General features: G+C 37.0%; 1 protein-coding gene across 1 annotated transcript in view; it reads left to right on the top strand.

Moving 5' to 3' along the window:
- PITPNC1 (phosphatidylinositol transfer protein cytoplasmic 1) overlaps positions 1–8256 on the top strand; it is a 162314-nt gene extending 154058 nt beyond the window's left edge. The window contains exon 9 of the mRNA XM_063293487.1: positions 3643–8256. Within this exon, the coding sequence (XP_063149557.1) occupies positions 3643–3902 (260 nt within the window). The 3' untranslated portion in view covers positions 3903–8256. The remainder of the gene's footprint in view (positions 1–3642) is intronic.
- The last annotated feature ends 6237 nt before the right edge of the window (positions 8257–14493 follow it).

Raw genomic sequence — 14493 nt, forward strand, 5'->3', positions numbered from 1 at the left:
TGAATGGCATTGGGTTGCTGATTACATCTGTCCTTGAATTTTGAATAAAAAATAAACCCAGGGGATGATGAACTGCATGTCCGTACACAGCTTTGGCTGTACTGAGTGATCTCCAGAGAAAATGAAATTGTCAGGTTAGAGTTAACTGAATGTACCATGTGGCAGTTTTATTTCTGTTCTCTATGCCTCTTGATGGAGGGCTGTATAAAATCTGGAACAGGCCTTTCTGTCAATGTCTGTGAACTGTTAGATCAGACTCAGGCAATCAATACTCCAATTCTACAGTTTTCTTCAGAAATAGATAATATCCTGATTCATAATGCTAAACCAGGACTTTTTTAAATTGTGGTTTATTGAACAAGCCATAGTGGTCTGGCTTGTTTGCATATAATGCTAAGGCATAATGGATGGGTTCATTCTTCATGCCATGCTAAAAACAGATAAGCCACATAATGATTTTGTTACATGCAAAGCTGGCTATTATTTTATGCAAGTGGACAATGTCACTTTTTCATTCCATTAAAATTATTGCATATTTTTGTGCAAAAGAGTTTCAGGATGATTAGATCTCTGGAATGGTATAAAGAACTACAGCTTATTTCACTCAAGTAGCAGTAATCAAATAGAAAAAGGAAAGGAGAACCATGGAGCTGGTGTTTTTATCTCCAAGGAATAGAGTATTACTCTGGGAACAGTAAACTCTCCCTTGAGTCAAGCTCAGCTCTGGATGACTTCATGGATAAGTTTCTTGGCAACAGTATGGAAGCATTTTGCCATTACCTTCTTCAGAGATTTTTTTTAAACCATCCATTATAGTTTCCTGGTTTTTCTTATACTCCCCCATCCAAAAACTCACCAGGTCTAACTCTGTTTAGTTTTTGGAAATCTAATAAGACTTACCACCCAGCTGAACAATTTAGGAACAGACAAAGAATAACGTTTGGCAATGGGTATTCATTCAGAAGACAAATTTTCACATTGAATAAGAGGGTACATCCCGTGGTCTCTTTTTACATATTAAGATCATAGGTGTGAAAATTCTCACATGGTCAGAAGTAAGAACCAGATCCTAGATCAGGCTGTTATCAAAATAGAAACAGATGGAAACTGTATCTCCTGCCCAAAAGAGAATCCCTTCTAGCTCTTGACACAGAGTGAGTAGGAGAGACAGGGACAAGAAATTTGAATATTGATTTTGGTACAAATATTCAATACAGAAGAGTCACTGGGATTCTTTCATAATATTGTCACAGTTTTGCTACAATAAATCTACATATCTGAGCTGTCCTGGAAAATATATACTTGTAGTGTTTTATCTTGTTAGGGAAGATAAAAGAAATAACAATAAATAAATAAATACTCTTTTCCAGTCTTTTGCAATATTCATCCCTCAGATGAATATTGCAAAAAACTGGAAAAGAGCAATTGGTACTGATTTAAAACTTTACTAATTAGATTTTGACTTGAGTATATGGTTTCAAGAGGCTCTTAACAACCATTTGTTTGGTATTTGTGTTTGAGCTTCTCTTAGCTTCCTTCATAGGAGCCCATGCTCACTGCAGGAAAGTTGAAACTCAAAGCTGGGGTTTCACGTAATTAAGAAACTCTTTCCTGGTATTCAAAACATTAACCTGGATCTGGTATGAAGTGTTCAAACCTCAACTGACCTTTTGCTGAACCCATCTTGAATCTTGAAGTGGTAGAAGGAAATAACCAAGGAGATATTACTCTGTGAAATTTCGAAGGGGGGGATGGACACACACACACACACACACACACACACACTATAACAAAGTAACTCTGCCCTCTGGTGGAATTATTCAGTAGGATTGTAATATTTTATATATCTGCATGCAGATCCAAGATCTTCCACTGTTAGGTTAAAGAATCTGATCTGGTTGCACTGAGCTTTTGTTATAGCCATAATTAAGCAGTGCAGTTATTTCAGGTGCATTATATCTAACAACTGAATTCTAACAATTCATGATTGTTGTCAGTATGTCAGAAAAAAAGCCACTATATATTTTTCAACCAGTTTTAACTTGCAGTGGGCTCTGTTCATTTGCTGCTCTTGCTGAGGAACTTGACGTGTTAGGAGCTAAATGTGTATTGGCTTTTTTCAACTGTACACTTAGGCTGACTTGAACTTTTTTAAGAACAACCTCACTGAGTTTTAAAATATTCGAGTTTTGTTTATAATAATCTCAAGTTTTTTTCCAGCACATTATTGATATGATACTTTTCTGTGTGAATATGTTATATGTTGTCATCATAAAACATGTTTTTTGAGAATAAGTATCTGTGTTTATGTGTATATATTTCTGTGTGCAGATATGTGTGTAGAGGAGAATTCACACTGCATCTGGAAGATGACAGAATTAAGACTATTCCCCATATCTAAACTTCTCATTAATATGAGGGATATTTTTAAAAATATATGAGAGAACTTCAAAATATTATATTATTGGAGCTCCCATCTATAGCTACAGCCTAGAAACAGATAGAACAATAAAACATAATGTTGTCCTATTCCAGTTTTCCTACTGACTTCAGAAAAGATGGAATTATAAAAAAAAGTCTCTTGCCCTAAAAGATGATAAGACTTTATTACAGTCATAGACCAAATGAAGAAAAAAAAAAGAGGAAAAAAAAATCCCATGCTGGTAAAACAGTGCATAACCATTAACAATTAGGACTCATAGTAGGGCAGAATTTACCTACCATATAACAAAATTTAGCAGTATTTAAGGACACTGAATTGTCTTTGTTGTCCAGGAGGGAACGCTGGTATAAGTCCTAAAAGATGTGCTATTTGGAAAAAAAGACCTGCAGATGCAAATAAAAATAGGAATGCTTCAGTCATGAAATTTAACTCATAGAATACAGTATAAAAGTACTTTAAATTCTCTCACATTTTTACTCTTAACCTGTATTTAGAATTACATTAACTGTCTGCTGATGGAATTATAACTGCAAGTAGCCGCCTCTTTGAAATATACCCTAATTTTTTTTTCCAGAGGCTTGAAGGCAATAACTCCAGGGCAGATGAAAGGAAAGGCAGGCAGCAGAGAGATGAAGACAATCTTGTTGCACAAGAAAACCACTAAATAAGTTGGATGCAGCCCAGTGGATCTATGTCTGTGGCTATATTATAACTCATTGATAAGGAAGTCCTTTTAATGGTTTTACAAAATGATCAGTGAGCTCTATAGTAAGCATGATGACTCAAAACAAGGTAGAATGATCACTAGATTATTAGCTGAAACATAGGGTCCAGTTTATCTATGATAGTTTGTTTCAGCTTTTGTTGTTACGATTTTTATCCTTGTTTGAGTGCAACCAGATAAAAATATAACTCTGGTATCTTTATCTCATGTGATCCTATAATGAAGAATGGTTTTGTTTTGCAGTCCCAGAGTATTCTTTGAGTGGTCAGCAAATCTAACAAGTGAGATGAATGATGTTCAAATGTGGCTCCTGAAATTTAAGCAGCACTTCTGAAATATTGGCCAAAGCTTTTCTTAAGTAAATATGCACGCTGACGGGAATGACTCCTTAAAGACTACAGCCTGAATAAAACTTTGCAATGATACCAACTTGCACAGTTGTTCTAACAAATTCTTTCTTTTCTTCTCATTGAAGACATGACCATGGATGAAGTCCGAGAATTTGAACGAGCAACTCAGGAAGCCACCAACAAGAAAATTGGAATCTTCCCTCCTGCAATATCAATCTCTAATATCTCCCTTCCCTCTTCAATCCGCAGTGCTCCTTCTAGTGCTCCATCTACACCTCTGTCAACTGACGCACCTGAATTCCTAGCAGTTCCCAAAGACCGTCCGCGGAAAAAATCTGCCCCAGAAACGCTCACGTTGCCAGATCCAGATAAAAAAGCTCTCTAAACCCAGCATGGTTTTTTCCTTAAGACAAGCTATGACTGACAGAATATCATTTGCAAAGTTCATGGTAGTTGTTTTATTTAAACAAATCTTATTAATCTGGAAGTATGCCTTTCCCATTCCCCCCATTCCCTTAGGCTTTTCCCTGAAACTAGTTAGCTAAATGCATGCAAGATCATAGTCCATGTGTTCTGATTCCCAAACTAAAGCTCTAATCCATATGACAGATGTTGCTATCAACCCAGAATGAAGTAGCTTGTAAAAGCAAAAGCAATCTCTTCTAGCGATTGCTGCAAACAGAAAATATAGCATTGCAGTGTTTATGACTGGAGAGGTTACAGGGATTTCATAAAGCTGGTGAGGACATCCTGAGAGAATGAGGTTCTCCTTAGCTCCAGGTTCAGATGACATTTCTCATTCCAAGCCATTGTATCTCCATTTCTGAAATCCTTTTTTACACTCAGGCCGAATGCACCTTAAAGTAAACCTTGGAACTGCTGATTCACTGATCAACACTTGAATACCAACAGATTCAGATTCCTTTTTACAGAATACAACTCAGGATTTGGGGTGTAGCTAATGCATACTTTAAGCTCTTCAAAAATTAAAGAACCAATGTGCTCTAGCTTTGTCTTAAATTATCATAACCATTTTGAGACCCTTGAACCATTTGTATCTTGCACAAAATTTGTAACTCCTTTTTATTGTGTGCTGTTGTAAAACTTTTCTGTGTTGGTTTTGGAGAACTGAGACCTACTCCAGGAAGAAAAATGGAAACACAAACAAATAAATAGGTTACAAAGGCCAAAAGGGACAAGTAGATCCCAAGTAACAGTGCCATTATTAATTCATAATTCAATTTTTGATTCAGGCCTTCTGAGTTCCTATGAAATTAATGGAAGTCCTGATTGAAAACCCTGCTGAAAACAAGAAAAGGTCAGTCCTTTTTTTTTTTTTTTTTTGCACCATTCTGAGCAGTCATTAGTCTATTCTATGACTGGAAGTTTTGCAGAGGGTGGCCATGTTGGCCTGGTAAAACAAAAGCAACAGGATTATAGCATTTAAAAAATGCCATAACAACATATGTTAGACTTACAGTGCAGATTCTTTTTCTCATTCTAAAAATCCTGTATACATAAAAAAAGAAATAGTGAATGTATTGTAAGGCTGAGCCATGAATAAAATTAAGAAAGAAAAGGCTGGGGAGATCCAAACAGATTTTTAAAAAGGTAGGTCTACCAGTAAGTCTTTATCATGCTCAGGATGATGAGACTCAGTGCATGGTCCAAGCAAGCAGTACTTTTTTCAACTGTACCTGTTATTATTACTTACTTTGGATGCAGGCACCCGAATTTAAAGTGGAAGGGGAAACATGGTGCACTTTTGCTACAGTCGACAATTGATCAAGAAGCCTCTGTCTACTCAAAAAAGCAAAAAGTTTATGTGGAAACCTTCTAAAGCTTCTGCCAGAAACAAAACAACCTGCCAGCTTCCTGAGCTCCTTTGGTTGCATTCCTTTCCAACAATGAAAATAGAAATGAAACATTTTTTCTTTTGACTTTTGGTACCCTAGAAAACAGTATTAGTTTCACTGTTCCATATAGTTTGGAGAGACAAAATATTGGCCTGTTAATTGCATCACCCTTCTGTCTCAGGAATTAAAAATACTTCCCCATATACAATTCAAGACACATGGAATCTGTTCCTTTCCTGATAATCCATTCAGAATTTAATTTAGTTCAGTAAATTAAGTTAGTAATTAACCACATCCAAGCTAGAATCAGTTGTGAAAGTATCATAAACATACAGTGACAGTACTTTGTATTGTCAAGGGGATATAGAAATATACACGCAAACCTCAGGGGGTAAAGCTAACTTTGAATAACAGAAAATTTCTAGTAAGCACGGCAGCATGAATTTTCATATGAAAAAGTGTAGCAGACTTAAATCTCCAATTAACTCTCAAGTGACTTCTTACTTAAATTGTACATACTAAGGGGACTGTTATTTAGGGTAGTTTTAGTCATAGAATGGTAGGGTGGGAGAGTAGAATGCACTATGTGTATTTGAAAACTCAAAATATGTAGTCGGTCTAATTCTGTATTTAATCCCCCTACCATTTAGCTCCATGCCTTTTCTCTGTTGTTATTTATGGTATCTTTTTTCTATCTTGCTCGGCATTCTGAAGTTCTGTGCAACTGCTGTTAATATCTGGGTATTATTATTATTATTATATTTCTATACAGAAATACACCCTGAGTTTGTGGCTTTAAGTTAGCAGAAAATTATGATAATAGTAGACATTCAAGCCAAATGTTGCTTTCCTTCTATCCCCTTTTAGAATCTTTTGCACAAATCTATAGGCCAAGACATCAAATCATTGTGTTGATTTATTTTAACTATTTTACTTCTTCCTGTATGATTTTGTTTCTTTGGCTTGGGAATAAGATCAGGTGTTTGAACAATATATCTTAAGAATATGCTTGTTAAAAGGCTGCATAGTGCAAAAATGAAAGGTAATAGCATGCTATGGAAAAAAAAATATTGAACTTTTCTGTGATACTTTCTGCTCTCAATGCTGCAGCAAGAAGTATGTGTTCAAATTGATGTGCTATCAAAATTGGGTGCTTAATGAATAGACATACAAAATTTGATCCTTCTGCATGTCTAAATGATGGCTGGCATAATCCATGTCTGCCTACTCTTTGCTTTTCCTATACTTGTAGGAGTTAGCAAAAATCAAATGGATGTTTCTTCAGCATATACACTCTCATGTACCTATGCTCTTCACAAATTCTGTTACAATCATTTGTCATACTCTGTTTTCCTTCCACAGCTTTTGCCATTAGGTTAGTCATTATTCAATTACTTTTCCTTCTTGATTTTTGTCATCTGCTTTAAAAACATTTTTATATTTCTGACACAAGAAGAATAAATTTCTAGCATATTTTTGGTTGCACTAATATGTCTTCTACATGGGAAAAAAGTTTGGGTTGTATTGTTGACTTCTCTGATTTAATTTGTACAGAATCTGCTGTATATTTTTAGCTGTATGTTTTTTGTGAGGATCAGACCTGTGGATGTTTATCTATTTGTTTTGTGGAACAAAGTGGCACTTTCGATAAAGTCTGGTGCAGCAACGCAAACTGAAGTATTATTAGGTTACTGTGCTATAGTCCTGTTGTCCTTTTTTTCAGTGAGAACGTTTGAGCATTGCTAAGAAGAGGAAGGATGACTGTGTTCTGAAGCTACTATACTGCTGGTTTAAAATTTACCTTTCCTATTAAGTAAAGCAGACTCCTGAAATTATCTGTTTCAAGACCCAACTTTGACCTCCTTAGCAAAAGAAGAAAAGCTTTTTTGAGCTGTATCATGAGAGTCTCAGGCAGGTTGATCAACATTTATTATTGGAAGTGCTAGTTCAGATATGCACATCAGATATGCTTTCCATGTACATGAATCTTTAAAAATCCATGTACATGTGCTAGAAATCATCACTGGGCTTATGTTTGCTAACAAAGTTTGCAACAAAACTTGCTAGATTACCATAAGATAAATTTGAGCCTAGCTTCTCTTCACATATCAGTGGCGTAACTTTTAAACTTTTGTTAATATGAAATGAAAATTACTCTGCTGTCTTTATTTGAACAATAGTAAGAGAGTTTTGTTTTTCTCTAATAACACTTTGGACTGGGTCCTGAGGTACCTCTGTATGAGCAGAAAAGGTTAAAAGGTTTTGACCATCCCGTAAGTTAGCCTTCCCATTGGCCATGCTTAGCTGGGGTTGATTGGGCCTATGGTCTAACAAAATTCTTCTCATGCAATTTCAGGTTGTGGTTTGCTGCACTGGAACTTTAGAACATACTGTTGTTTAAAAGACATCAAATGTATGCACTTCATAGTAGTTAATACATACAATGGGGAGGGTTCATGAACTTGTCAGTAGGAACTCATGAATTACCATTATTCAGATTTATGTTTTCATAAAGGCTTGAAGCTAAACTGATCCCGGGGTAGAGTCTTCTTGTTTGGACAGCATAGTCTTTGAATTACAATAGTCTATGATTTTTTTTAATGTTACTTTTAGAAATAAGTTTTTGTTTCATTTCTGTGACAATCTTTGTGACTTTGAGTGCTGTGTATAGTAGTGGGGTTTTCTATTTTTTGTTTTTGGTGAGGGGGTTAGTGTTATGACGGAAGGACCAAATGCTCCAAGTTATACAATACAAGGCTAAATAGAAGAATCTGAGTCTCATAGTTTCATACATACATAACTGTTGCTTTTTCAGTTATTTATTATTGTTTTTAAACCTGCCTTTTCTTACATTCTGTTGTAAATAAACTACAAGCAATCTTCTTTCCAAGACTGCCTTGCTTTATTTCTGAATTCATGCAATGACGAAATGCAGATCTAGCCGTATTTTAGATTTTTCCTCTTCAGCTCTAATCCATAGGATCAAAATATGTAAGATATTACCAAATGGACTGAACATGAAAGAACATTCTCTGGTGGGGGAAGGGTGAGCCTCTGAATGATGGATAAGAAGATAGTCAGGTTTCCAGTGGAAGAGCCATGATGGTCTTTTGCTGCCAAACCAACAGAATATCTTCAAATACCTCAAAGACCAACAAATGCACAAACTTTCATCAAAGGTTTATTGGAATGAGTGGAATATCAATGTATCAATATATAGCTTCATCAGATGCATGCATCTCATGAAATGAATAGGGATCAGTTCACTAATACGTTTTTAAGATACAAGACACTTTTTGTTTGTGTGAACAAAATGTTCAAGGTAGCGTAATGATTAAGGTGTTGGGCCAGGCCCAGGGAGACCCAGGCTGAAGTTCATTCTCAACTATAGAAGCTCTCTGGGAGAATTTAGTCAGTCACTCTCAGTCCAACCTACCTCACAGCATTGTTGGTTGTGGAGAAAAATTGGAGAGGGAAATGCCACGTATGACTCCTTAACCCATGCACCCTTCCTTCCTTCCTTCTCTTTCTTATAAATTTATAAAATATTTTTGAGAAATGTAAGATTTACACATTTGTAAAATAAAATGAATAAAGTAATTCCCATGTCATTATGGTTACATAATAGCTAGCAGTTGTCAACAAGTTGTCACATTCTGAGTGTAAGATCTAGGCAATTGGAAGGCTTCCTGTAATGTTCTTTATGTATAATTAATGGGATTCAGAGATGAAGACATTGGGTTAATTCTACAGTCAGTTAAGGCTAAATCATAAAAAATTATGTAGGATGGTTTGCTTCAGTTTACTTACCTCATATGGTCACTGGTCATTTGTAATATAAATCAAATTAGTGAGAATGATTCATAAGTTTAGATATGTTGAATGTATAAGAAACCATCTTATGCTAAGGAAGTAAGACCTTTGATCCCTCTGTTACTGAGTAGTCCAGAAATCAGGACCTTTTCACTACAAGCTTTTTAGTTTGTTTTAATTTGAGATGCAAAGGCCTGAACTTGGAATTTTCTGCATAAAGGAATGTGCTGGGTCACTGCACTCTGATGTTTTTGTCAGGAAATCCTTTTACATGGTTTATAATTTACAGCTTCTTCCCTCCAGTCCATTATTTGCATAAAATACACTGTTTACATAAAGATTTGTGCTACCCTGTTCATGCTGGCTGAAGCTGATGGAATGAAGGCTGTTGGAGGTCCCTTTATTATCATCAGTGTCTCTACTGCCTTACCACTATAGTAACTAATATAGTAACTCTTTGGATGGTGGTTCATAATAATTAAAGCCACAACACGTTAAAAAACAAAACAATCTCAGTTTAAAAAATAGCTAGTCAATTTAAAATAGTAGTAACAAGAATCAGCACAAATGGAAGTAGTCCGGAGGAAACCACTCATCAAAATCTAACAAGACTATCATAAAAAACTCATGTAAGTTAAAAAAGAAAGGAGCCATCCAGGAGATCCTGTTCCAAGTCCTACAACTTTATGTCTAGAACCTTCAAGAGAATGAAGCTTCATCCAGAACATGCTGGATTTATTTCTGGATCAGCGTTCCAGTTGTTCAAATACATCTCTGTATAAACTTGGGACAAAACTAGATGTGAAAAACTAGGTATTTACTTCCCCATTCAAATAAACAGGGGGGACTGTACTTACATTGAAAGTTGATTCCATATGAACACAAAAGAAGTAAAATTTGTGATCCACACATTAAAGCTAGAATGCTTGTTTAAAGCCAGAATTTTGAACGAATCAATTACAGTAGTGGGCCTGCTTGATACATAAAAACAGCAACTGCCATAAAGTTGCAATCCAGTATTTAGCCACACTATGCATTATATCTATTTGAAAGAAAAAGCCACTCTCTATCTAAAAAATTATAGTAGCAATTTTATTTTTATTATTCAAATACTGTATGGTATTATGATACGTCTGTTTTGATTCCAACTAAAATCAGGGGTAATAATAATACATTTTTAATAAAAATCTTACAACTAGTTTTATCTGGTAAAGAGGCAGTAAATTTAATTTGAAAATAATTCAGAAAAAGTATGGCTTTGTGTGGGCTGATCATTTCTGAAGATTTGTCTTTTATCAAACACTAAGACTCATCTACATTTAATGAAACCTCTTTGGCACGATTAACCATCCGTATGGCAGTTTGAACAGCCACAAGGAAAGTCTTGCTAATTCACATTGAAGATATACAAAATAGATACCATCCCCAATTCTGAGATTGTGGTCCGAAACATACCAATCTGGAAATAGATGAGGGCAGTCCCATCATGTGGAAAACTGAAGCAGCCACTTTGGGTGGTGGATTTGGGGAACAACTGAAAGGCAAAAAATTTCTGTTTATTTCTGTTTAGGCCCTATCTTATTACCAAGCTGAAGTGCTATATATCTGTCCCAATAGAAGAGAATATCTGTAGCTCATGGTAGAGCTGTGGAGTCCTTGGTGCTCTCTGAGCTTGGTTGTTTGCTTGCAGACAGTTCATTACCCAACTAGGTAACTTCATCAGTGCTGGTGAGCGTGGGATTTGCTCCCTGTTTATACAGAGTAGCTTGCCCTGCCAGTGTTGGTGGGGTGTGGTTTTCTCCTTGGTTGTTCCTTGATGTGGGTATTGTTTTCTGCTTGATTTTTTCTCTGGTCCCTTTTTTAGTCCCTGATTATCTGGGTGTTGGAGAAAGCTAAGCAAGAACACATTTGTTCTCTCTACTGCTGATCTGTATCCTGCCTCTGTTTCCTCTGCTCCCAGTCACTGCCAGTCATTGGATTACCTACACAACTTGAGGCTGTCATTGTACAGAGTTAGAATAAGGCGAAAAATACTTCTTTAATACTGGCACCTGTAAGGATGATTTAAGACCATCTTATTCATTGGCTGGGGATATAATGAAGAGATCATGGGAAGAAGGGGGAAAACAAATGTTTTCAAGGCATGATAGTGCTGTGGTTAGGTGAAATTGGAGATATTGCTGAGATAAAAACAGTACTTCCTATTAGTAATATGCATATTGTCTAAAATGAAAATATTTCTTTCACTACTTCTTCCTGACTTCAGATGAACAGCTTCTGAAATTTGTTCTTCTTTTCACTGATCATTAGATTCTGAAAATGACTACCTTATTTATTTGTTATGTTTCCTGTTCAGCCTTTCTGTTAATACTGCTGCTCAAATGGCTGCACAACAATATCCAGTCTTCACAATAAATAACAATAATCCATGAAATAACATTATTAAAAATAACCCTAGCAGGTAAAAGCAGTCTCGGTGGCAATTTAAATGTCAATCACCTCATTAATTACCTGGAAAATGGTTTGACCTGAGGCTTAACCTAACCCTGGTTCCAATGCCAAGGCTCAGCAAGTACTGTATGATGTGAGAAAGTAAGGTGAACCACTTCACACAGATGAGCATGGCTTTCTTTTGCTGTCAAGGAAGAATATATTGCTGCTGCACCTCAATTAGGAAGAGTGCCAAAGTCTAAAATGTGCTATTCCTGAACCTTCTAGTAATCTGGAGTCCAGAAAGATAGCATGTTTGTACATCAAGCATATAAAACAACTTTGTTAACAGCAGAAATCTTACACGTTTAAATTGCAGACTGGGGAAATAACACCAGGAACAATGGAATTGCAGCCGGAGCATCTTCTGTCTTGGGCACTTTCACACAGAGAAGGATTCGGTGCCAGTTCAAAAGCAGCTCTAGACCTGTGGTTTAAGAGACGAGTCAATTTATTTTTGGCTCATATACAATGTATTTGAAAGCACATTAAAGGAGTATTTAAAACAAACGATTGGCTCCATGGAGCTTACAGACTGTCAGTTTCCCCGCTTATAGGAAATCATGCTGGGGCTTTCAAGGACAAGGGTGGCTGGATGTGATTGCAATTCCTCCTCAAAGGAACCACTATGATTTTTTACATACAACCAGGCAAATGCATACGAGAGGAAATGTCATGGATTAGTGTGTGTCCATGTGCATACAAGCAATTTACTTTATTGCTGGTTTCGCATGTAGTGGGATGAGATTTTTGTTACTGCAGTATTTGTAGCAACTCAGAGCAAGCCAATGATCCTGGGTTCTGGCACGTCAACGTTGGCAGACATGAAGACAGATGGAAATAATCTTAATTGGCTTTTCAGGAATTGGAGTAGAAACAATGGTAGTTTAGAAGCCCTCTTTGTGGCTGCTTTTATTTCCAAACCAGAAATTAACTGTCAGTTAACATAAAAACAAGCAGCATTCTACCTTAATCATAAATTAACCTATGGTCTAGGTTTGGACATCATGCTAACCTAACCACACTATGGCTAATGTGCCATGTGAAGTATACCAGAGTGAAATTCACAAATAAGCAACATGCACAGAATAAAGCATGGAAGCTGCACTTCTCATAATCTGTTGCTAAATTCATTTTAAAAAATCAGGAGGAGCCTGGTAGCGCCTTTTCAGGCTAACGCATTTTATTAAAAAGCATATGCTTTCCTGAGCAACAGTTCAGTTCATCAGATGCATGGAGTGGCTAAACTGATACAGGATTTAAATTGGGATGAGGCAGTGGGGAGAGAGAAGACAGGCTAGTTATGCAGATGCAGGTTACATGTGAGACAGATGACAAATACCTATTAGTTAACAACTGTTAATATGTTAAAAACCCATTGAGACCTTCTGAGATAGCCTGAAACTTGATGTACTGAGCAGTTCTTTGTTCAACTGTGTACTGGTAAAGCTTTTTTTTTCCAAAATGGCTATTTTGTGATGGAATATCCTAGGAGGTTAAACTGCTGTGATATTACTTCAGGGCCGCAACTGGGGGGGGGGGGGCAAGCAAGCCATGCGCCCCAGGCGCCATGCTGGGGGGGGTGCCAAAATGAGCATTGGGGGGTGCCAAAATGGGCATTGGGGGTGCCAAAATGGGCGGGGAATCCATGTTTGACCTGGGTGTCACAGACCCTAGTTGTGGGCCTGTATTACTTGTCTTCAAGTCAGCGTTGACTAGTCCCTGCAGTTTTCTTGGCAAGGTTTTTCAGAGGTGGCTTGCCCTTGCCTGCTTCCTAGGGCTGAGTGACTGGCCCAAGGTCACCCAGCAGAATTTGTGCCTAAGAAATGTTTCCTGCTCTCCCAGTTTCTAGCCTGGTGCCTTAACCAGCACACCAAACTGGCTCTCTTGATATCGAACTAGTGTCCATTAATTCTTTTGCATGCAGTTTGCTGTTCTCCCTACATAGAATCCAGAAGGGCATTGCTGGGAAATGATGGCATGTGTCACACTGGATGATGATGCCCCTCTGAATTATACATAGGACATGGCCCCAATTCTGTGCCTTTATTTATTCTATTTGTCCCACCTATGACTGAATCTTGGTGATTGCCACTATTTTTATTATTTTTATATTAGTATTCTGTTATTTCATTCTGCTTTATGCCTACTTTTTACTTCTATCTGTAATTTTAGACATATGTCTTTTTATGTGGTGTTTTCTGTCCTAAAGGATGTAACAAAGGTTTGTTGTTGTTAGGACAACACAGCTCTAATCCTGTAATATTAATTCACAAATGGCATCATGATTGTCAGGATTTATTTTATCTACACTGTACATACCATCATAGCAAAAAATGTAACAAATTAGCGATAGCAATACATACCAATCCAAACTACCAAAACCAAAACACACAATAACCACAATAAACTACTGTGCCATAAACCAGGATAACAAACTTCCACCACCAGCTTCAGACACTGGGAATGTTCCGATGACTGAATCACATACACACAGTTTCGTACATCACACAAATGTCAGTGGCTAGTTTACTGTTGTGCAAACCAGCCCGTATGTCTATTTTACAGTTCATTGTTTCAGGGGAATGTATAAAACTGGGTTACATGAATAAGTAGGTCAATGTGTCGCTCAAATACAACTCAGACTAAGCACTGCAAGCCCGGGCGTTCTCCTTCGCCGGACCTTAAGGCCCCATAGACACTACACCACGGGCGACGCCCAACTAGCTCGCCGATTTCTATGCTTGCGTCGCTTTTCCTTTCCAATAGGGAGCGCTGCAGTTTATGCGCCACAGAAGGCAACTGCGCTTGCGTGCC

The sequence above is a fragment of the Candoia aspera genome, chromosome 2 (genome assembly GCF_035149785.1).
Source record: "Candoia aspera isolate rCanAsp1 chromosome 2, rCanAsp1.hap2, whole genome shotgun sequence".
Classification (NCBI taxonomy): domain Eukaryota; kingdom Metazoa; phylum Chordata; class Lepidosauria; order Squamata; family Boidae; genus Candoia; species Candoia aspera.